A 24,944-nucleotide genomic window follows, 5' to 3' on the forward strand; every position below is an offset into this window, starting at 1 on the left:
AAACATAAATTGTTTTACAAAATTTTAGCAATAGTTGATATGGCCAATCCAATTTGGAATTATTGTACCCTTTGCTTCGGTTAATGGTGTAACATATGCATGTCTCATCTACATTATAATCTACGGTTTGTTTCACAACTATTGGCATCTTTCTATCAGAATGTTAAGCACTTATTTCGGAGCATAAGAGATCATCCCTAGTTTTTGATGGGGTTCGTGTTGGTTAGTCTTTATTTTTCTATATTGTGTCTTGTGTATTATTATTTGTCTTTTTGTCTTTTTAACCATTGCATTGAACAGCGATAAACTACTGTTGCTTTTATTCGATATATGAGCTCCTCTGGTATCTTTCGACCCTCTTTTAATGCTTTCTCTAATTTAATGGATAACAGGGCCATACCTATAAGTAACCAAATGACTTTCCCTACACATTCCCCATGTATAAGAGGAATATACAAACTGAAATAAAGAAATGATTTGTAGAGGCCACGACTCAATTATAGGACAGCATTTATTTAGAATTCCAAATACATTGTAGTATAAGAAGTGCCGAGTCAAGACAAGCTGAATTACTTTTGACAGTCAAACTTCTGAAATGGTAAAATGTTTAACCACTTTAGGAGAATAAATCATAAACAGATACTTTTTTCCATTTAAAATAGTAAAAAACAACTTTCTTTACTCATCTTTTGTAAGGTTAAAGGAAAATGTTTGCAGTTGTTCTATTTTTTATATTGTTATTGTTGTTGACATTATACAAGTTTCGTAGTGAAAGAAAACATGGCAAACTAAAATCAAAATATATAAATCCTTGGCAACATTTAAAAACACGTTGATGCACAAGTTAAACAGTATTTTAAAGAAATGTCAATTAACTTTACATTGATCTATTGTATCTTTTTTGTATTGTTTATTCTCTAACCAGACAGATGGCATATGTGTCCCCCGATAGACCATGACAAGACAGTTTTTGTCTACACACACTGAAGCATAATCATAATTGAATTCTAATCAAAACATCAGTCTAAGTATTCTTTAAATTAAAACGAATACCCGATAAAATGTCATGATGACAAGATATATCAAGAGTGCTAATCATATTTTCTTTTAAATGTTTATTTCGTGGAATTGAAGTTTAACATCCTTATTGATCATGTTTGAATTGCACAGCTAGTTTTATAACATAACGGAACTATAAACACTTGTCTCATAATTGGGAATAATTTGGAGATGTAGCGAGCTATACAACAAATTTCATTCACCATTTTCTTATGAGTATGTCTGTACAATGCAAGCTCATAACAAATGTTTTCCATTCGTTCAGTTGGTTGATATGTTCTAGTATAATTTTGCAAGGTTTTGAAAACAAAAGCTTTTAGAGCGAATCCGACATGGAGTAAAATTGTTCAATTGGTCTGCACTATACGCCTTCACATTTTCAGACAAATTGAACAACCGATTGTTGGTTTGCTGCCACTAATTGGTAGTTTAAAGACATTTTGCAGTTTTTTTGAAATTATCTTGAATATTATAATAGATGGATATAAACTGTATCGATCAATAATGTTCAGCAAAGTACGATCTACAAAAAATGTTATTACCAAAATTGTCAATCGACCACGTCAGGAATTATTGTCCAAATATTTCACAATTTGTTCTTGAAGTTTGCTCACATTTAAAAATATTCTCCTCTGAAACTACTGTGCCTCATACTTCTTAACCAATCTAATTAACATATTGATCTCTGATTACGTTATACTACATATTTTAATAAGATTGACTTCTTAACCTTTAAGGGAATATTCCTTTAGGAATCTAGTTTATGAAGTGTACCTTGATACCCTCTTGTTTAATTTTCTTGGCGTTGGATTTTTTTGTCAGTCCTTTATCATAACGTTTATAGTTTTGATCTCTAAGTTAAAATAAACGTATTTGCTTAATCTATAGCTATCATTTGCTAGTTTAGTTCAATAGAGGTGTGTGCGAAATGTGCATCATAATCGGATTTGTATACTTTTCTTTTTAAAGTCAAGACGTTTATTGTGCGCTTTTTAATTATAAGATATAGGTCTTTCATATTTAAAAAACAAATTACTAAATAAAAAGAGCAATTTTCACTTTTAAAAGATGCTATCTGATTATAGATTATGTAAGAAAACTTAATTACGTTTATATTCTTTTATAAAACCGAATCGCTGCTGTTCTATCTTGTATTTTTTAAATTGTAAAATTTTAGCTTATGATTGATAACACTTTTATATAAAGAATCATCAGAAATATCTCCACCTAATGGTATAAATTGATTGAGAAAAAGTAATTATAAATAGACTTTTATGTAAAAAAAATATAAACTAATTTTATATAATTGTTTGTTGATATGATTATAGATTAACTACACATTTCCGTTTTAGTACGAAACTTTCCTGAATTGCACAATTCATGTGTTTTAACTTTATAACTTTTTTCATGTGGTAAGTCTTTCCGCGTTAGTGATATTTTACTTTGATATTATGCATTTCTTTACTTTTAATATTATATAAGAGAGAGTAAAATTGTTTTAAGATTAAGAATTTCATTGTATAAAAATATAGCATATGCCAACAATACACATAACTAACAGCGCCTGGTGATTTTGCAAAGTCTGACTGGTTTCGGTCCAAAAGGAACCTTCATCAGTTAATGTTTACACCCTATTTGTATAGATATGGTAACCATAAGAATGCTCCATTTGGAGCTAATGTGTTTAGAGCCCTATATGTCCGTACACAATTCTTATATTGCCTAATAATGTCATTGTAATTTAAGCATTCTTTCATTTTAATAAGGGGTTTTATACCAACTTTTTAACAGTGAACAATGTAGCCCAATTATGATAATTTACTCTTTGCACGTCCAAATAGCATGCGTTATGGCCATTATAACTTTAAGATCTTGCACAGATTAAAATATCAGGATAATTTCTTGTCTGAATTAAACGAAAGTGAAGCTTCTTGTTATAATTAAGAAGTATTTGTGATTTATAATTTTAAGAACATCCCTGTTCTGCATGCATATGGGTATATAGAAAAAAATAATTACTTTTCATACAAATATTTTACTATAAATATAAAAAAACACACCACTAATGTATAACAAAACACAGTTTAACAGTTACAATTTCTTCATAATAAACACTTAAAATACGATTTGACAATGTTTTTTTTTTTAAATATGATTTTATACGAAATATAATTGGGTATTTCCAAGCGGTGAAACACTTTTGACTTGATACTTTAAATTATGTATTCCGGAAAGGTTGACAGTTTAAATCAGTGATACAAGGTCAAGTTAAAATATATGTCTGGTTGTGGTTAAACCAAGTTAGACAATTATTTAATTCAGTATTGATTTATATATGACAGTAAAAAAGCACCTGTTGAGGATGAATGCTAAAATGACAAATTTGATCTGTTACGGCAAAACACACTATTTTATGATTTTTTTTTATTTTGAAAGAAAAATCTAGAACAAGTCTCCGTCATTTATCAAATTTGCAGAAGAATATCAATAACTGTTGTTTATCATCTAAATTACGTGTTATAATGTTCATTTATGTTTCATTGTAAATTATGACCTTTACTGTTTTGTCTATTTTGGTCATATCTACTTGACGTGGCTCGGTACTTATATATCCCGGCATTGTCGTTTCATGGTAAACTTTAACATTTTCGTCTCTGTTTTTTTTGCTAATGTGCTTTGCCCTAATGCTTCTTTGTGTTTCTATGTTGTCGTATTTAGTTTTGTTTAATAGTGATTAAGATTATAACACAATGTTGACTGCTGTACCCGTTTTTGACATTTTATTGTCTGTTTGATTTGATCACACATTGTTGGCATTATAATGGAGTTTTATGCGACTGTCATACAAATTACGGTTAAGCTTGCTATAAAACCAGGCTTGATCCACTGTTATCTACATACAAAGATGCCTGTAACAAGTCTGGAATATGACTGTTGTTTTCCAACCGTTATATTTATTTGAGTATTTTATTTTGCCATTTGATTAGGGACTTACCGTTTTGAATTTTCCTTGGAGTTCAGTATTTTTGTTATTTTACTCTTTATATGTAACCAAAAGGAAAACATAAATTTACAAAATCATGATAAAAAAAAACCAAATATATCACTTTGAGTTAAAATACATAAGAAGGGACGAATTTGTATATTTAACAAATTGTATCTTGTATATGTGCCATTAGGAGAGTCGGCTTTATACATTTATAACTATAAATATATATTATGTGCAGTTCTGCAGTCAAAACTCTCCAAAGGTTCCGATGTGGCAGGAATAGCACATTTATAAAATAAAATATACATAGGAAAAGGGAAGCTGGTGTCGTATGTAACCTTCTAGGAATTTATCTATGGACTTCCATTGCATTTCCAAACGAAAGATTTCCAAAGCATTTAAAGTCAGAATTAAGATTTGATTTTGATTTTTGATGTTTTAACGCCACTTTTTTGGACCGCATTTAAGCTACATATATTTCGAGGCGGTCAGTATTTTTTGGTGGAGGAAGCAGAAGTGCCCGGAGAAAACCACCGACCTTCGATAAGAAAACTGACAATCCTAGTCAATTGAGATTGGAATCGAGTGCACCCGCACGAGCGGGGTTTAAACTCACAATCTCAGTGTTGACTGGCTAGTGATTACAGTAGTAACCACTTAGACCACTGGGCCATCGAAGCCCCTACGAATTAAGACACCTCATATGAAATCTATCTTACAATACACAGTATGTGATCACTGTTTAATTCTGCAGAGAGCGGTCACCAACAAAACCCCCAATTTTATGAAAAAAGGCGACTATGTCATAACAGGTAACCGAATTTTTAAGTACACTGAAATCCCAAGTTAATTTTGTTTCTTCAGAGAAACAATTTTAGAACATATCAATCTCCTGGACCAATGAAAAACCAGTATTTCCCACTTCTATTTTTCATAGCACATGTCCGTGCAGGGCTCGTTCAAATTTTTGTTTGGGGAATAGAAGTATCGTATTCTTGTTATCCCTTGTGGGTTTATACAGCTTAACCATGGTGATATAACAAAAAGAATGTTGAAAAGACAATCAAATTAAAATATTGATCTCTGATTACGTTATACTACATGTACATGTAGTATAACGTAATCAGAGATCAATATTTTAATTAAATTAGTTGAAAAGAGCAACTTAAGTCTGATATGAAACGAATTCAAGGTCATCTATCGTTTCGATTCAATGTGTGCATCTTAATCTGATCTAAATACTTTTCTTTGCAACAGTTTATTGTGTTTGTAGTTATTGCATCTTTCATATAATTCATTAGTTTAATATACCATAAGTTTAAATATTGTATTTTAACAAGTAATATATACATAGTTTTGATTATAGTTGAAGGCCGTACGTTGACATATATTTGTTTATTTCCGTGCCATTTGGTCTCTTGAAGAGATTAGTCTCATTGGCAATCATACCACATCTTCCCTTTTATGCTTAATTTATACACAGATTTTATGTATTCTTTGAGCAGTATTCAGTTGATGTGTATTTATTGTTTTTTTTATTATAACTCTAAAACATTTCATTTTTTTCACTTAGTGACATACAAATATCCTGATCATATACAATGTCATTTGAGGTACAACCACGTGTGATAAGGCGTCAAAGACGTGCAGTTAGTGAACACGAATATAAACCAAGACAGGGTCGGCACTCGCGTCCCCTCTCTTACATTCCGATGAAGGTATTCAATTCGCCAGACGCATCTTCGTGTAAGTATTATGATAAAATTATTGGAGACGACATCAATATAAATGACGCAATTACATTACTGGTAGTCCTCATGGATATAATGAATGAAAAGAAATCAAACTTTTGAAAGCAATGTGTGTTTCTTTTGTTTTAGCAGCATGTACAGCAATCGGCAAACATCGGTAGATTCCGCTACCAAACATCGGTTATATCAAAAGGTCAATCGAGGATTACTAAATGTGTGTACAACTGTTGCAGAGGTACCAGCTTTGTTCAAGTGCTTGTTAGAATAAAAAAATGGCAACGTCAAAACTATATAAGTTTTACTGTGCTTATTGTTGTGTGTTTGTTTATTCTACCTTGGCTAGAGCTATAGGGAAGGATTGATATCCAACTGAACATGCATTTAAACTCTGTAGCATTTTTGCGCCTGTCCCAAAACAGAAACCTCTGGTCTTTGTCTATCTTTATGTTTTTTTGATGATAGTTTATTTATTTGCTTTTGAAGTTAAGTGTAACGTCCATTTCCACTGAATTAGAACACATTTTGTTTTGGGGATAGCTGAAGCCGGCCTCCGCATGCTGGATTATCCCGCAACGTTGAAGACCAATTGTGTTCTTCGGCTGTTTTCTCTCCTGTTGTCGGGATGTTGTCTCTCTTTGACTCATTCTCTATTTCCATTCTTAATTTTTAATTATATTTTTTGCAGCTCTTTCAATTAAGCAGACGAATGCAACATGATGGTGGCCTTCCGCTGTTGTCTGCTCTATGGTCGGGTTGTCATCGCTTTGACACATTCCCCATTTCCTTTCTCAATTTTATGATATGAGGAGATATATTTTTATGCAGTACTTTAGATTGATATGTTCCGGTTTCATAATACCTGTAACTTATATTTAAATCTACAAAGTACGTGAGCAAGACGACGAATACCACACGTTGAGCATGTTCAGCGAACCCTACCAGAGCACCTGAGTTGATCCTTATGTTTTGGTGTTTGCGTTGCTCTGTCTTTGGGTTCTATATCGTGTTTTGTATTTCTTTTCTATATATGTATATATATATATATTTACATTGTGCTATTAGTATCTTTAATTTATGTGCGTAAATATCAATTTGGTAGCTGATGCCTCCCTGTCATTATACTTAATACAACCAAGGGATTTTGAAAATTAAAGTTTTAAATTATTCGAGTGACGAAGAGGCCTACAACTCATTATCATTAATATTTTCGCAAGTGTCAATGTAATAACTTATACAATCGTTTTTTTTTCTAGCTTTAACAAATTTAAACGAACCGTATCCTGGTAAACGTCAAAGTTCCTCCTCAATGCAGTCATTATCTATAGAAATGATAGAGCCGAACCTGGACGATACATTCCATAAAGAGGTAAAATTAGGTGCGATTAAAAAGTGCTCTAGGCATAAGTGTAACCTCAGTTGAAGACAAGTATTATTATTGATATAACAGAAGCGTCTTCACAATATCGAATTAAATCAATGAAGCTCCTGTTATGTAAATGTTAAATAAAATTTGACTGTAAGTAAGTAAGTAATTAAGTTGTCTTTATTTAAAATCGTATTTACATATATACTACAACATAGAACATGAATAATGAAATTTGAGACACTAAATATCCTTGAGTAAAATAGCCTACGCACAGCTCTGGGGCTCTTTTCAAAAGATTGATCATTAGTTATACGGAATGTTCCTGACTGACGAGTATTATGTCTCGTTATATTTTGTGGTGAAATGAGTTGAAAATGTTAAGCTGACTAGATAGATTTACTTGTACCATGATAGGACAGGAGGAGGGATATGATGCTATCATTCAAAATAATAACGGTTTAACTTAATAAGTATCTATAAAGCATAGGTATAAGAATATGTGGTATGAGTGCAAACTCTCCTTCTAAGTCGAAATTTGTAAAAGTAAACCCTTATAGGTCAACGTGCGGCCTTCAACACGGAGCCTTGGCTCACACCGAACAGCAAACTATAAGGCCCCCATAAGTTACCAGTGTAAAGACAATAACAATCAAAACCAAGGAGTTAAAAAAGACTCTTAAAAACAAAAGACATTTACATCAATAGTTATAAATAAGAAATAAGAAACAACACGAACTCCACTAAAAACGGGAGTGAAATCAGGTGCTCTGGAAGGGTAAACATTTCCTGCACCGTAAACGGCATCTGCCGCGTTATTTCTTTGTTCAGTCCGGTGATGAAAGAGGTTATTATGACTGAAGAAGAATATCAGATATGATTTCTGACACACTTTTGCCATAATGTTCAATCAGCTCATGATGGCACCCTGAAAATGTCTTGAGTGATGACCTTAATTTGATTGATTTAATCTAAAACCATTCAAACTGGATAACCAACGATTTAATCTATATAAAAACGAGAAGGGATGAGTGTTCTACTCAAGGACCACATCAATAAACGACAGCCACTGAACATGATCTATTCCATAAAAATGAAGTTTCTATATCATTCACCTAACTCTGAATAGTCAAAATTAGAATTGAGACTACAAAAGATTCTTTAACGATCAATTGAAAAGTCTCAGGCATCTTTCCCTGGAAACGTCTTATAATTGAAATTTTTATATCTTGAAAACATCACGAGTTACTGAAGTTGAAAAAAACCTTCTTAACCTTCCGAATCACCCGATTCTAAGTTTTTCAATGTTTTGAATTCAACGTAATGCATAATATGCTTTGCAATGTTCGTCTTTTAAGAATCTTCCTTATGACATTGTCGTTTTGAATGCCTTGCTTCGGAATGCTCATTTTTATTACGAAAGTAATTTTTGTTCATGTAGAATTTGGGCTGTGATGCATCAATATTAGTAATATTGTCATCCAAAATTATGTCCTGAAAAGAATACATGTTTACTTTTAAGATAAACATTAACCTGCAATCAAATAAACCTAGATCAAACTTATAACAGCAAAGATGTTCATCCACAAGAGGGAGTAAAATACCTTTACCCATAGGGATGTAAAATTTAAACTTTCCGATTGATCCTTCCCCATAAACAAAAATGTTGGTGGTCTTGTTATAATGTGAGACCTTTGCATCGTTAACAATGAACACATTAGAGAGTTGATAGATAAAGGCCTGAAAAAAAACCAGATAAACCAAAACTCAACAGTGTACCTGAATCGATCACAGCTGTTCGGTCATGCATGAAGAAGCGCATGTTAACCAATTGTGGATTCAGTTAAAGCTGTACAATTACTACCCTAAATCTTCAATAACAATCTGTACAATTTTGCAGTTATGTCGACGGAACCTTTGATTATTACACTTTACACTACAATTCTTCATGCTTAATTGAGGATCGACAACATCATTTTTAGCAAAAAGATCTGTTCCTGCAAAAATTGTATACGGTGATAGAAATTATCAAACTCACATTGCATATCAAGCTACAGAAGGCACTGAAACAGTCTGATTTATGTACAAAACAACAAATAAAAATTACTATGATATTCAGCAATTTAGGACAACCACTGAATCAATTTCAGGCCTGGTCGAAAAAGGAACATACATCAAGTGGTAGGATTAAACATGTTTCGGGCACACAACTTTTCACTTAACCTGGAACAGTGGGCTACAGTATGACACAAGAACACACTATCAAAATCAGTTTAACAGGGCTTGACTCATCAGATCGATACATAGCACAATTTTTTTTTAACAAAAACACTAAACACACAAAGTATAAATCTGAGAGTACTAGTGGTAACTCCAGAAATAGGCTTCAATACAAACATTGTTTACTGATTATATTATAGGTAGCAGAGAAGACCCAGATGTATTTTGTAGGTAAAAAGGAGGCAGAGATCGAGGTTCGAATTGACAGAATTGTTAAAAAAGCTGGAAGCAAAGACAAAGCCCTGTTGTATGTTGTTTCAAAGATCGACGATGAAAATGAGGTATTGGCAGTAACGTAAATTTTAGTGTTTTTAATGTTAGAGATTCATTTTTGTACTTATAATTTTATATCGGTCTTTAGATGAATTCAAAATCAACAACACCTACACTATTTCAATCGCGTCTAGCATAATATTCCTAATATCTTTGATGAGTTGATGTACGAGTCATCGTATTTATACAACCTCATCAATTCGTAATTTGGTAGAATTAGTTCATTAATCAATTTTTCACTGTATTTTCTTCACAGTGTTTTGATAATGATGTTATAAGCAAACGTGCAACAACGCTTAATTTCATGATTACCAGATAAGGTGTCCTTAAATGTAAAATCACAAAAATCCTGAACTCCTAGGAAAATGCAAAACGGAAAGTCCCAAATCAAATGGCAAAATCAAAAGCTCAAACACATTAAACGAATGGATAATTATCATATTTCTGACTTGGTACAGCCATTTCCTATGAAGAAAATGTTCAATTGAACCTGGTTTTATAGCTAGCTAATCCTCTCACTTGTATGACAGTCGCATCAAATACGGTATATTCCAGAGATAATAGGTAAACATGTCAAATATACAGCAGATAATATTGTGTTATAATATCAAACACCACAAAAAAAACCATACATGTAACAAAGAAGTACATAATGAAAAACAAGATAACATAAATTTGCATAGTACAATAACAAAATGATACCTTCCGATTTGGCAGTATATTGTTGAGACTATTATCAACTGATCTAATGTGTTCTCGACTTTTTAAGATATGTATTAATTTTACAGCGTTGTTTTAGCTTTATGTATATACCTTGTTAAATATCTTATTCATATTGTATATAGAATATATGTTATTATCGTAAGTATCGTACGATTCAATGCATTTTACGAACTCCCTATTGATTTCACTTCTTTTAAATTTAGTCTTTGTATATTTTGAACGAATTAGACCATACCTTGTTAAATAGATCCCATATCAAATGTCGTTACCTAAGTGATGCTCTACTTTGTAAACAGTATATTTTATGAGATGCGCATTTTAGTTCTGAATGTACTGTGAAAAGCTGATCTAAATTGTTCATCTTCCTTCAATCTCCATATCAATTCCTAACAAAATACTCGTTGTTACTATATGTATCTTGTTTTTAATGTATGTTTAAAACTATTACTAATGTTTGGCTTGGTGTTAAAGAACTGGAAATGCAATCTTTCGTGTATTTTCAATCAGTAAAAAAAAAATACAAATCTATGTCATAGTGTGTTCCTTTGTGCTATAATCAGACGAGGAAGTCAGTTATGGATCCAAAGAAATTTTCTGTAAACTGATAGAGTTTTTCATATTCGAAATATTTCTTTAACAATGCAAGGAATAAAATAAGGAAGTTTTGATCGTGTATTCGTTGCAGTTCTGTAAAAAATAGACAATGCAATTTCCGGTAGAAACTCCTTTCACGTCTAAAACTGTACCACTTTAATAATGAAGTTTGAAAAATGTATCCTAGAATGGAAAGCTCATATTCACTACTATTTTTCAAAGGATAAAATATAGTGCTGTGCAGCATATTTTCAACATGTATATGCCTCAAATCCCTTATACACTATTCTGAACCCTCTTCTCTTTATCATGGGTCTTCCACCGAGTACAATTTGGCCGCTGTTCATGTTTATTTACTGGAAACATTTCGAAGTTATGTCTCTTCGAAATGAAATATCTAGGACCCAGTAGCTAAACAAAACAAAATATCTATGAATATTATATGTCTTCCACAAAGAGACCTGGTTTGTGAAACAGCTGTATTAACAAAGTATAACCTTTAACCATAATATAAGTATGTAAATTCTTTATTATATGTTTTCAATAGGTACAAATTTTGGTGAATACCTTACTAAATAGAGGTGCAAACCCATCTGCAAGTAATACAAATCTGAAGACAGCACTTCATTTTGCTGTCGGCAAGAATTTCAGGGGTGTTTGTAATAAATTATTAGAACACGGTGCTTATCCCAACGCCCGAGATAAAAATAAGGAAATGCCTTACACTGTGGCATACAAGAAAGAAAACGACACAATTGCTTCAATGTTGATATCGTATATGTCAAATTCAGAGTAAGTATATGAATATCAAATGTTAATCAATCGACAGAAGAATGAAGAATACAATATGTTACAGGTTTTTTTTTTGTAAAAAAAAAATATTTACAAAATGCACAATATTCATTTTTTTTTATCTTTATGTAAAAGTTACTTTTAAATGATTAGAGGACAACAATTTGATTTTCTTGGGGCTTGGGAGGGGGGGGGGGGGCAGGAGGATTTGTTTTTTGTTTCGGATTGGTTATTCATTTTTGTAAACTAAGAGGACAGATAATCTATTTTCTGCAGTTTTGAAGCAAAATTATTTTTTTCATGAAAGCAAGGGACTGATTATTTATTTTAACTATATCAATTTTGTGATATTCGGAAGCAAACAATTTTTCAATTGTTTGTTTATTATAAATAATGCATGTAAATAAACTCATCATAGATACCAGGACTAAATTTAGTATATACGCCAGACGCGTTTCGTCTACAAAAGACTCATCAGTGACGCTCGAATCCAAAAAAGTTAAAAAGCACGAAGTTGAAGAGCATTAGACCAAAATTCCTAAAAGTGTTGCCAAATAAAGTCAAGTCATTATGTACAAAATATATCATTTAATCAGATATAATCATCATCCTCTGCAGAAATGAATCTTCTATATTCCCAACTGCATATATATTTATCAAATACATACAAATTATTAAAGTTTGGTTGTATCTAGTCTTTTATTTTTAAAAGTATTCGCAAACATGTTTCGCCTAGCGGAGCGAGGAAAAATTTCCTTTGAAGGGTTTTTGAGCCACTAAAGGCCAAAGAAGCTGTAAAACAAATGATGCAAATTCGTGCTATCTGGGTGTTCCCCCTAACCCTTTCTCAATCTGAAAATGCAAGTTCTGTTTTAATATTAATTGACAATATTTTGGTCTCAAATCAAAATGTATAAGTGTAAGACTTAAGTTTCTAGGGACAACATCAAAAGACCTGATGATCAAGTTAATAACAAAATTACTAAATTACAAAAGGAATGCAACACAAACAAAATACAGAAGGTAATCAATGACCAAAGGAAAAATAATAAGAAACATTGATCGCGAAGAATCAGGGGTTTCGTCTGAGGGATAACAGAACTTGTTTCTTGCACGGCACTTGCCGTGAACACAATTTGATATGGAGACAAGCGTTTGCTTTTGAAATTTCCTTCATGAGGCATTTGCCTCAATGTTAAGTTACGGCCCTCAGTGAAATAAAAGGTAAGTGTTCCTGAGAAAATATATCTTATATTAAATGAAACCAATTTTTTTTAAAATTTCAAGTATATTTAAATAGTGTTTATACTTTAATTATTAAAAGATTTGTGAAATGTTGACCGATATTTGTGTGGAGAAAAGGTGAATTTATGAAGAATCTGGTGCCATTTCATACTTTCGATTAGACCTGCTGAGTTATTTATTTTCAATACATAGCAAGTAATGTATTTTATTTTTTAACTACCATAGAACAAACCATTTATTTTTTTGATGATCAATCCCGAGTTATTTATTTTCAAAATCCTCCTCCCCCAGAATATTAAATGGCCGTCCCCTTAGTTATATATATAAATACAACATCTACTATAGGTGCCTGGTGTTGAAATAAAACACAAATATTATCCGAAATTAAAAAAAACCTTACATCGACACTAGTCCAAATAATACTGACGTCTGGTAAGGCTATTTGATTTTTTTTCTGAAACGCCTTCCTACAACACAATAATGCTGATGCCATTTTTTACGTCTGGACTTTGTGGGCAAATTTTTGGGGGAACTTTGAGTCCTAATTTTGGCAAGAACATTGCATTGCAGACGTTGTTACAAAGTCCTACCTTTTTTTGTGCTTATTGATGCAAAATATTTCTAGAAATATATAAAAGAAATGATAAAATTAAATGTTTTCCCTGAACTACGAGTCCCAGAAATATTTTTTTTCAACATGACTTTCTGCACAATTTTTTGGACGGAATCTGAACTGAATATGTTTTTTGTATTAGGTAAAAAGCAAAGAAGAGTATACTTTTCATATTATTATGTATATAAACAATACATAATGATACGGTTTTTGGATATTGCAAAAATAAATATTTTTTTTATCTGAAACGTTTGCTGTCTCTCTGTTACATTACATTAAACCATTTCCATCGACACAAGAGGTAAAGTTTATTTCAAAATTCAGACAATGAGAACAAACAATTTGAAGAAAAACGAACCAACATTCTAAACTATTCTAAAATAAAAATAAGAATAAAATATGTAGAACATCGATTTATTAGTTGGATTGTTACTTCTAAACTATATGTTATTTAATTGAAGGTAATCACTTCCTCATTCGAATGTTTTTTAACTAACTCTTTCCTATTTCATTTACTTTGTATTTTAAAATTAAAAATTGACACGTCTTTTTGGAAATGCAAATTTTAGGGTTCGACGATTGTATTCATCAGATGGCACTTGTCCGTCAGAATTTAGCTTTCATAACCTTATGAATAAAGATATGCAGGTAATATATTTTGTTTTATAGAAGGATTTTCCAAAATGTCTTTCATATAGCAATAGCAATATATATTGTTAGGTCATCCGTATTTAGAAGTTGGTATTTCTTTTCAATCAACTAAACCGTAAAGTGACTATCACATTGTTATTGAATTTTCATTGTTCTGATAGTAATAAAATGAAATTCATTAATAGCAATGCAATCATCTCTGATATGAGATTTATGTTTTGAACAGCCTGAACAAATGTTCTTTTTCCATTTAAAAAAAATAAATTTCGCTATGACAGTTCTTTCCAAACGTTAAGAGTTAAAATATTTTCGTTGACCTTAAAGCAACAATTAGAATAAGATGTATAAGGTATAAGATATTTTTTAGTATAACATCCAAATAATCGGATAGCTACTTAACAACACTTATAAAAAATAAATAATACAAATATGTCACATTCGAAAAAAATATTATTATTTCATCTTTCTTATCTTAATTAAATGCTAGGCACTCTATCTCCTCCTAAATTAGCATTAAATAGTTATATTTGGATTAAAGGGAAAGCGAAATGCTGCTTGTCTATTTTTATCTATCTATTCATTTATGAATTATGATATATTCAAAAGATTTTATTGTTCATGTTTTTTCTGTAGTTATACCTCTCTTTTATTCCGTTACTAATAATTTTAAATATGCTTTACAGTTATAATCATCTCGTTGACACCATTAATTTTAATTTCACAATGCTGTTTGCCTTACGGTTGATTTTAGTTTTTGTCATTGCATTCTGGTTTTTTTCGACAGATGAGTTTGAATGTGCCTTTTGTACCTTTTCACTCTCCTTAACAGAAAACTATTTTAGCAGTATTAGATTGTTTGATAGAAGAACAACTTCCAAGTGGTAAAATGATAGTATATTATCATATCTTAGAATCAGACGAAGAAGGGCGAACACCTATACAAGAGGGCTTTAATAAAGAATCAAAAACGCCTTTACAGATGATAGCGAAAAGCGGTAACAAGGTATCATGTATTTTAATTCATTATGCTAGTATATAATTTCTCTATTTTTTGTGCTATTTTCATATTTTTGATCGGTGTGAGAAAATATTTCTTCTCGTTAGAGAAATATCTGTTCTCAGCAGATGATTAGGTGAAATTTAATTATGACGTCTAATTTTCGTGAGGTCTACTAAACTTTCCATTGTGACGTCATTTAAAAATGCAACCATGTCTGATGACTTCACATATAAAGGATAACTTTCGTCAATTGTTTGAAAAGATCGCAACAAACCCATTAGAGAAACAGATTTCATCACTATAAATTCTTTTATTACAATATTTCTTCGCTCCAAACCGTTAAATTTTAACAATTCAGAAAGTTCGGCAAGCCTTGCGCTTTAAATACTAAAATTCAACTGGCTCGAGTGGAAAAATATCGTAACACACACTTGTTGCAATTGTGGAATATATACGTCTCCTATGATATTTATGTTATTATTAGATACAATAAAATGGTCTGTGATGCTTTTACTACTTGTAGGTAGGTGATTTTAATTGTTATGCATTGAAGAAAATGTGTCAGCGAGAAAAATATGTACTTGGATATGTGCATGTCTATTTAAGTAGGAATCCTGACTTGTTTCTTGTCTACAGATGAAGCATTCTAAATTTTGGTAATAAAGTAAATGACAACGATCAAATTTACGTGAAAATTTGGAAGCTTCAAGTTATGTCTCAAGTATGGACAATCTATGCGACAGCGCCCAAAGTTTAAAAAAAATACATACTATTTTTACTTTCAGGCCTCAATAACTAAAAAAAAAGCAAGTATTGGGTTTTTTCAATGCATATTAAAAGGGATAATAAAACATTCCATTATTTGTTTTAACGTTGATTTTTTTAGACGTTAGTTTACCATGATATTGTCAGGTTGCTTATAAGAAGGAAATGGAAGGAATATGCCAGGAAAAGATTTATGTAAGTTACACTTTAGGCTTCTAATGTTTGCATGATAAACATACATAAAGCGATAATCATCAATCTATAAATGAGTAAAGTCATAGTAGATGTTTTATAACTTTAAAAGTGATCTCAATAAAATTTTGAAACAGAACTTTTTTCTAAAATTGTTAGATTAGGAAATGAATACGATCTTTTTGCCAAGTGTGATATTGGTAAACATTTGTTATATATGTATTACAATGAAGTTTACTATTATACATGTGTAGTACATACATGTATTTTTGCTAAATAAGAAAAGAAATATTTATTAAATCCAATTGAATGGCCGGTTTCCGAGTATATACACATATATACAATAAGTCATATAATATTAATTATACAGTAATTTTAAAGATATATTACATTAAATATAAATGATTAAATAATTATACTCCATATTTTTATTTGAAAAAAGATAAAATAGAATAGTTTGTCTCTCTTATACATACAAAATTCAAATTTAAAATTAACTACATCACTACAACATGTATATTTAGTTTTTATAATTTTTGTTTTCTTATTTCAAAACAGAGTTAACACTGTCCTACATCTAATTACTCTGCTGGCCCTGACATTCTCTTCAGTGGTGGCTGTTTCTGCACCGGATCCTTTAGTATATGATACATCTTTACAGGTTTTCAGGGCAATATTTGAGGTTTGGACATGTGTAATGTCACTTGTTACGGTATGCTCCGAAGTGAATCAAATAAGAAAGTAAGATATTATAGTTAATTAAAAAAACATGACAATGTTTAACACAAATATTAAAGATGTCTTATTTCTTTCTTAAGTGAATGCATAATCTGCATCATGAATGAGTCTTTTTTTTGATGGGGGGGGGGGGGGGGGGGGGACAAATGAAGTATACTCAATAGTCAATACAAAGCAATGTGTCAGATGTTATAAAAACCGAAATGTTTTATAAAACGAAAGATATCAAATGGATATCCAAACTCATAAGTCGCAAACATACTCATAATGTAGTTTCAAAATGCCACAAACAATAGTACACACAATAAAACATAGAAAACTAAATAAATGCAATTGTAGTATAAAGGCAACAGTAGTATACCGCTGTTCAAAACTCATAAATCCATGGAAAAAAAACAAAATCGGGGTAACAAACTAAAACCGAGGGAAACGCATTAAATATAAGAGGAGAACAACGACATAACACCGAAACGTAACACACACAGAAACGGACCAAGCATCAGACAAAACACCACGAGAATAACAAATATAACATCCAAACCAGATAGATGAATTTGGGATAGACCGCTGTTTAATAGTCATAAACCGAATATACAAAAACAAATCCTAATTACATATACTGAACTGCAACAAAAACAAACGCAAACATACATGGCAGCGGACTATTTGATATAAACTGCCGTATATCTGAATTCGTCCATGACATTTGAAGGAAAAATGGTGGGTTGAATTTTTATTTATGGCTTGCCGAACGTCCCTCGTATATGGCAATGTTAACAAATACAGCGAAAATGACAACATTGCGTGTCGACAATCCGATCATATTCGATGTAACCTATGCTAAAAATTACTGCTATAAAGCAACTATTTTTCTAATAACATTAATCTTTCACATTGGGATTTTGTTTGATTATTAACAACAAGTTCGCCTTTCAAGTCAAAAGTGTAGTAAAACGTAAAGGTAGGGGGGTTATTTTTGCTCATTTCACGTAAAAGTGAAAACAAGAATGAATAATTGAATACGTTTCGAGTAATTTTAAAGGTCAATGTTTCTCCTAAGACTCTACCTAGTTGAAATAGCACAATCCTTGGTAATAAATAACATGCAGAATACAAAAAAAAGACAAAAAACAAAGTCAGCTAGTTAAAGTAATATGAAACTATAAAAGATTTGCATTCAATACAAAAACAAATTCCAGATAACAAACAAAAACCCAAACAAACAACACAGAACAAACAAAGCGTTCTTTGATATTGGATATCAACGTTAAAATCTCAACTAAGATACCAGAATTCTTTTGTAGTGCATCAGACACTGTGGTCTTCACAACCTTCGTCAGTGGTGCTCGAATCTTAGTGTTTATATCATGGTGGATAACAGTGATTCTCAAAATTTCAATTCGTTTCCTTTATGATTAATTTTGCTGAATATTCCTTTTTTTCAGACACAAGAAAGACTACTTTCATGATCCATTTAATTATATCGATTTGCCCTCCTCTTTGCTGATATTATCGGCCATTCCGCTGAGAGCGTTAAAACTGAACGAACAATGGCCCGTACTGTCTGTTGCATTTTTGTTTTGGGTTTTACGAATTTTCAAATATGCAGCAGTATTAAGGTATTAGTTTATCAACATACGTTTACAGAAACATTTAATCTTAAATTTAATGGCATTTATCACACATGATTTCAATTATATAAGATGTTTTTGAAATTTATAGATCATCAATTCTGTAAGAAACTTTTTTTTAAAGTTTCATAATTTAAAAATCTTGGTTTCAGTTTCTGGTGTCTTTTTGTTTAAAGATTTTGTTATATAATACTGTTTATATCTTTCTGCCTTTCATTTTTGTATTGCAGACAAACTGGTGCTTATGCTCAAATTCTTTGGAGGGTTTTAAGACATGATTTTATACAGTTTACTTTTGTCTTCCTTGTTATGTTGTTGGCCTTTAGTGGTGCTTTTATGTTATCATTGAAAGGAGAACATTCCATGGAAATTCATAGTGAAACAAGGTAAGGTTGTACAACTAAAGGACCTTAAATCAATTTCATGTGATTACGGAAAAATACATTTTGAGTTTTCATGATGCAGTAACTCTAGCTATGATATTCCATTGTTTATCAACTATTATTTATTTAATATAGAGAGATATTTTCGTTATAATCGTTGCCTATATTTGAACAAATGGAATGATTCAGGTATTAACTTAATTTCTTTAAATGAACTGATTACTGGAGTTTAAGGATGTACACCTCTGAGGAGCCAAAAATTTCTAGAATTAAACTTTTTTTCTTAACCTGATTTTTAGGTTTATAAGACTGTAACAAAACAATTGGTGAAAAAAAATCATATGGTGGTGTGCTTTTTTTTTTGCTACGGCCCTTTGAAAATGCCCAATTTTGATGATTTTCTCACTTTTCATCGATTTTTACCTATTTTTGGGCTATTATCGTGAAAAAAATCACAGTTCCACAATTAAACTTTTTTTCATACTTTCCATAAAGATGAAGTGGACCAATCTGAATAAATTTAACTTACAAAAACTATAGGTAGGTGTTAATATAAGAAAGTTTTATCATATTTTGATGCTTTTTTGTGTAAAATTTACCATACTGCCAATTTTGTATTTTTATGATTTTTCTCATTTTAAAGAACAAAATGCATATGAATTCAACTTTTTTGTTATAAATGAATGAAAAAATACATATCTAAGAATTTGAAAAGACCAACATGAGATGGGATGTATATTATTCTTGTAATATCATTTTTTGTATCCCTCACCCATTTTCTCAAAATTTTGACTAAAAATACTGACTTGAATGGTCGTAAAATTTGAAAACTGGATTATTCAAAAACCGTTCATGGTAAATACACAATTTATTCACAGAGTTATGTTTGATTATAATATTTTTAGAATTCATTGATATTTTCCACTTCTATCATATGTTTTGGAAATAATTTAAGAACGAGATTTCAACGAGACTGAACGAGACTGAAAAGTCAGAAGAATACATCCTTAAGTGAATGATGTTGTAATTCTTGTTAATGTGGTATAAAGCGTCATCTATGTGAAACGATGTTACTAGCAGAAGGGAAGCAAGTTTTTTTTTTTATTCAAGTTAGTGTTCAAAACTGAGAAACAAAATATCTAAATGGTTGTTTTAAAGTGTCCATTTACTTTCTGTTATATGTGGTGCTATTTCGCCTAATGTTGTTTCACATGATTTCCTTATTGTCAAGAAGGTACAAAAGATATTTTGCAATACATCAAAATTCTTAAATTCATTTAATCAATATTCGGTAATTAAAGGCTGTAATCAGTAAAAGAGGGTCGAAAAATACCAGAGGGACAGACAAACTCATTAATCGAAAACAAACTGACAACGCCATGGCTAGAAAAAGCAAAAAAACAACAACCAACAGACAAATACTAGTATAAAAGACACAACGTAGAACACTAAAGTCTAAGCAACACGAACCTCACCAAAAAACTGGGATAATTTATGGTGCCCCGGAAGTGTAGGCAGATGCAGCTACACATGTGGCACCACCTGTTTTGTTGATCATGTTATTACAAACCATGTAACTAGTCTTATTCTGTATGTAACATTCGTTTTGAAAAGGGGAAGTGGATTGTAGTTACGACATAAGGAGCATATCCGATATCATGAAACGGTTATTCCATAAAAGTCAGCAAACTCCTGATGGTGTCCGTAAAACTTATGAAAGGATTTCAACTTCGCCTTTTGTAACTCTTGGTTTTATAGTTTCCTTGTAAACAGTTACCATTTATCGAAGAAATCATGATAGGAAATACAAGCCGGTATCAATTTGAACTATATTCTACGCATGTGCATATTTTAAAAAAAACCATTCGATATGTTTAAGGAAGTAAACAATGCTTTGCAATCATAAAAAAAGGGTATCCGTATGAAAAATAATGCCTTTTATTAGTTAAGCATATTACGGAATCTTTTAAACGATACAACTGTAACATTATGTTTTTGATTAAACAAATGTTCAATATGTTTTATACGATGTAAATGTTACAGTAAGTTCTATTCAATATAAATGTTACAGTTTATTATATATGAGATTAATTTTGCTGTATCTTTCATACGATGCATATTTAACAGTATATTCCTTTTTTGTAGTTCATTCTGGAAAATCCTTTTCCTTGGAGTAAGAATTCTTATAGAAGCTGAAAGAATCATTGAATACTCAGAGCTAAAGTATACAAATCTTAATTGTTACGTTTCGTGAAACATTGTCAAAAAACGTTCAAACCTACAATTGGTCATGAAAGTCGTAATTTTTACTTCTTTAGACATGTCATTTCCCCTTCAATGACGATTTACAATATTGTGTCGCATATTAAGCAAGAATTGTAGAAAACAAAGTAAACACTGGTTGTAAAAACCAGAAAACCAAGGATTTCTATTTCGTTTCTACTATTTTGATATCTGAACAGTGAATATGCTTCTATAAACAAGCATGCCACTTGAACTTCTCAGTTTGTTATTTTATTTTGGCTAACTTATTAACTGTTTATTTGTGAAATTATGTTGTCAGAATTCCTCTCAATATGAAAAGAATGTACCAAACAGAACGACTTATCATATTTTTTACAGGCCAATGAGCTGCATTATTATGGTTATGTTCTTATTCACATGCTGTGTGGTTTTGTTAAATATACTAATAGCACAGCTTAGTGATACCTACCAAAATGTTCAGCAGGATGCTCAAAGAGGTTTAGAGGTTAATAGAGCATGGATTGTTGCTAGAGTAGAACTTAATAGTTTATACTTAGGAAAGGTATGTTTAAGTTTTTATAAAATACTAGATAGGGTTAATAACATGTTTTGCTTTTGTTGCAAGCACTTTGACAATGTGTTTTTAATTTAAAATCAAAATATTCTATGTACGAAAAACAAAGGGTAAAACTAGACTTGTCAACTGTACATATTTCGAATGACCCAATTTGGTAGAATATATATTAATTTGATAAATACAAAATGTTGTTGATCTGTTATGTTGATGGCAAAGGACCCTCAATACTAATTTGACGGGGAAAACGAATCATCGAATAAAATCATTGATAAACCCCACTAGCTTCTCATTGATAAACCCCACTAGCTTCCCGACAAACTAAAAACACAAACAAACAAGAATGTATGCCTAGTACATGGATGCCCCACGCGCACTATCATTTTCTATGTTCAGTGGACCGTAAAATAGGTGGTCAAAACTCTAACATATCATTAAAATTAGAAAGATCATATCATAGAAACTATGTGTACTAATTATCAAGTAGATTGAACTTCAATGTCATCAAAACTAACTTGACCAAAAATTTAACCATGAAGTAGAACAGACGGACAAAATATGTACGAACCAACCAACGACCGAACAAACGGACGCACTCGCCGATAAACATAATGCCACTAGGTGGGGCATAAAAAAACCCAAACTAAATAGAAAATACGTAAACGACAAGACAAACTAAAATCTAAATAGCTCTCAAATATAGAAAAAAAAAACATATAATACTGTAAATTCAGAAGTTATTGCGTGCAATTATTATTGCGATTTTGTCATTTTAGACTTAAATGCGATTTTAATTATTACGATTTTGAGAAAAATCCTGTTTAATTCCCATAAAACATTTCAAAATGCGAGTTTAAATTAATGCGTTTACAACTCTGTCGCATTTTTCGCAATAATAAAAACCTCGCAATAATTTCTCAATTTACAGTATATGCAGCTGACGAATTGGTGGTTATATTTGTCAGGGTCTAGTCTTAGTTACATCAATCATGTAAAGGCATAATTTCAGAATCATCGAACTACTCATTACAAAGAAAGTGAAGATATAAAAGATGTGAGAGAAGTTCTTGAGAGATGGGAAACACCACCTTTGAATGAGATGAATAAACATATACAAGACATTTATGATAGCCTCGATTCCCATAAAATGAATTTATTAACAGTCCGAAACAGACTTGCTCGTCAGGAATCAACCCTTGGTAAAATCCAGTAAGTTTATATAAACCATTTTCCCCCTGTTATTCAGAAAAATATTATAATTCTGAACGAATTTGGGAATTGAACCCATCACATTACAGTGTTGATAATCGATCTAATGAGATTAAGGTTGGAGGATAGATTATATAAGTATCAACGTGCTCTAACCCAATGGTAATAGAGTAACTTTATTTTGATAAATGGTTATACCAGCTTTTTGTAAAAAAAATTACTACAACGTAAATTAAATTGATCTATTATTAGAATTTGATTAATTCAAAAGCAACTGTAATTTTACGGGAAATGAAATAAATTAACATTATTAATAGAACTTGTGAGAATTAGGTTACATTTTGCTCTTGATTGATGTTTCCATGTGTGCTTTTTGCTATTCTTTATTGTCAAAAACATCTTAGTTTTACAAAATCCTGACGTTAACATTATCCCTAAGTGAAAAACATCAGATCAAATGATCGCATTTGATAGTTAAAAATATTTTATCTAGAATCTTGGTCCAATTTTACATGACGTCGACTAAAGTTGCATTTGGTTTTTTTTTTAAATTTTCGGCATAATAATCAAATAGAATACTAGTAATTGAAAACTCTGGTTGAACTTTTACAGAGAACAACTGGAATTACTGATACAATTACAAAAAGGAAGTGATAATCAACGTGATTCACAGCTTTCAGAGATTTTACGTGAAGTCGTTGAAGACGTCCAGCCTATCAAAAATCCAGTGGGAATCAATCAAAGCTAGACATTCTATGTGACAAGATACAATTAGTATCCTTGTTTTCAGAACAATATAGCAGATGAAACGCCTTACTTAATATTTGGTGGAAAATTGTTTTCCTTGGGAACAAACTGTTCACCTTGAAAACTGTTTTATTTATACTTTTATATCTACTGACACATGTATTTTTCTTATTGTCTTAATAGTTATGTGTGAATCCTGTGTAAGATATAAACAAAGCGGTTGATTATGTGACCGTGGCTGAGAAAATACATTTTGTAGGTCAAAATGAGAGTGAAAATTATATTTTTGGGAAAAAAACATTGAACTGCAAAATTATTTTAAATTTCTTGTGAAGTTTACATTTCATGACGTCAAACACGCGAAGAAATGCAAGTGGTTTTTAAATTTGATAGATTATGTTTGTGCTTTTTTTGGTAAATATTTGTTTGTTTTGAGATTGTTTTGCTGTACCCCTATTTTGACTATTTTACCTATTATGTCTGTTTTGTTTACGCAGCGTTGTAAATATTCAGGAATATGACAGTTGTTGTCCATTCGTTTGATGTGTTTTATCCTTTGATTTTGCCATTTGATTAGGGACTTCCGTTCTGAATTTTCCTTGGTGTTCAGTACTTTTGTGATTTTACGTTTCTATTCATATTTTCAGGTTTGTTTTTTACATGTTTTTAATGCTATTAATGTGCTTACTATGAATACAAAGTGTTATGATGATATCTCAGCTGGTTTCGAAAATACAGCATTTTCATATTCGGCATGTACATGTTTTTGCGTACAATAATACATAATCAGAAAAAAAACGGAAATTCAAACAAAATGCTGATTAATTATTTTCTTTGGAAAATTGGAATGTTGTCTAAGTGTTCCAATCAATATTGTTTTATCTTGAAATCTCAAGGCTTGGATATCTGTCTTGTTGAATAATTATTTTTGAATATGTGGTTTTCATAGAAACAAAACAATGAATATTCTAGATTTTTTTTCATATTTTCCAATTTAACTCAATTTTATGTGTTATTTCTGATTGTAATGTACTGTCTTTGTATCATTGTCCCTAAATCTTTTTTGTTTTATTACATTGATACATTGAAATTAATTGTCTTATTTTAAGTTTTGGTAGGTTTTAAATG

At 31.0% G+C, this 24,944-nt stretch overlaps 1 protein-coding gene across 2 annotated transcripts; it reads left to right on the forward strand.

Moving 5' to 3' along the window:
- The first annotated feature begins 2,412 nt into the window (after window positions 1–2,412).
- LOC134687573 (transient receptor potential cation channel subfamily A member 1 homolog) lies at window positions 2,413–24,728 on the forward strand. Of its 2 annotated transcripts, XM_063547978.1 has the most exons (15): window positions 2,413–2,471; window positions 5,622–5,794; window positions 7,053–7,165; window positions 9,583–9,723; window positions 11,580–11,824; window positions 14,252–14,330; window positions 15,163–15,336; window positions 16,220–16,293; window positions 16,849–17,031; window positions 18,474–18,647; window positions 18,890–19,045; window positions 21,188–21,265; window positions 21,665–21,848; window positions 22,870–23,069; window positions 23,682–24,728. In XM_063547978.1, exons 2-15 carry the CDS (start codon window positions 5,650–5,652, stop codon window positions 23,815–23,817), a joined length of 2,082 nt encoding a protein of 693 aa, XP_063404048.1. In that variant the 5' UTR covers window positions 2,413–2,471; window positions 5,622–5,649; the 3' UTR covers window positions 23,818–24,728. The 2 variants fall into 2 exon arrangements, with proteins under 2 accessions (XP_063404048.1, XP_063404049.1); XM_063547979.1 differs by lacking the exons at window positions 2,413–2,471; window positions 5,622–5,794 and having other exon boundaries at window positions 7,053–7,175.
- The last annotated feature ends 216 nt before the right edge of the window (window positions 24,729–24,944 follow it).

The sequence above is a fragment of the Mytilus trossulus genome, chromosome 10 (assembly GCF_036588685.1).
Source record: "Mytilus trossulus isolate FHL-02 chromosome 10, PNRI_Mtr1.1.1.hap1, whole genome shotgun sequence".
NCBI lineage: Eukaryota > Metazoa > Mollusca > Bivalvia > Mytilida > Mytilidae > Mytilus > Mytilus trossulus.

What these genes read in the sequence shown, in the direction of transcription:
- LOC134687573 (XM_063547978.1), top strand. Translation starts at nt 5,650, where the DNA reads ATGTCATTTGAGGTACAACCACGTGTGATAAGGCGTCAAAGACGTGCA. An exon ending in AAATATGCAGCAGTATTAAG is followed by an intron (nt 18,648 to 18,889) that starts GTATTAGTTTAT and finishes TTTGTATTGCAG; the next exon opens with ACAAACTGGTGCTTATGCTC. An exon ending in ATAGTTTATACTTAGGAAAG is followed by an intron (nt 21,849 to 22,869) that starts GTATGTTTAAGT and finishes GCATAATTTCAG; the next exon opens with AATCATCGAACTACTCATTA.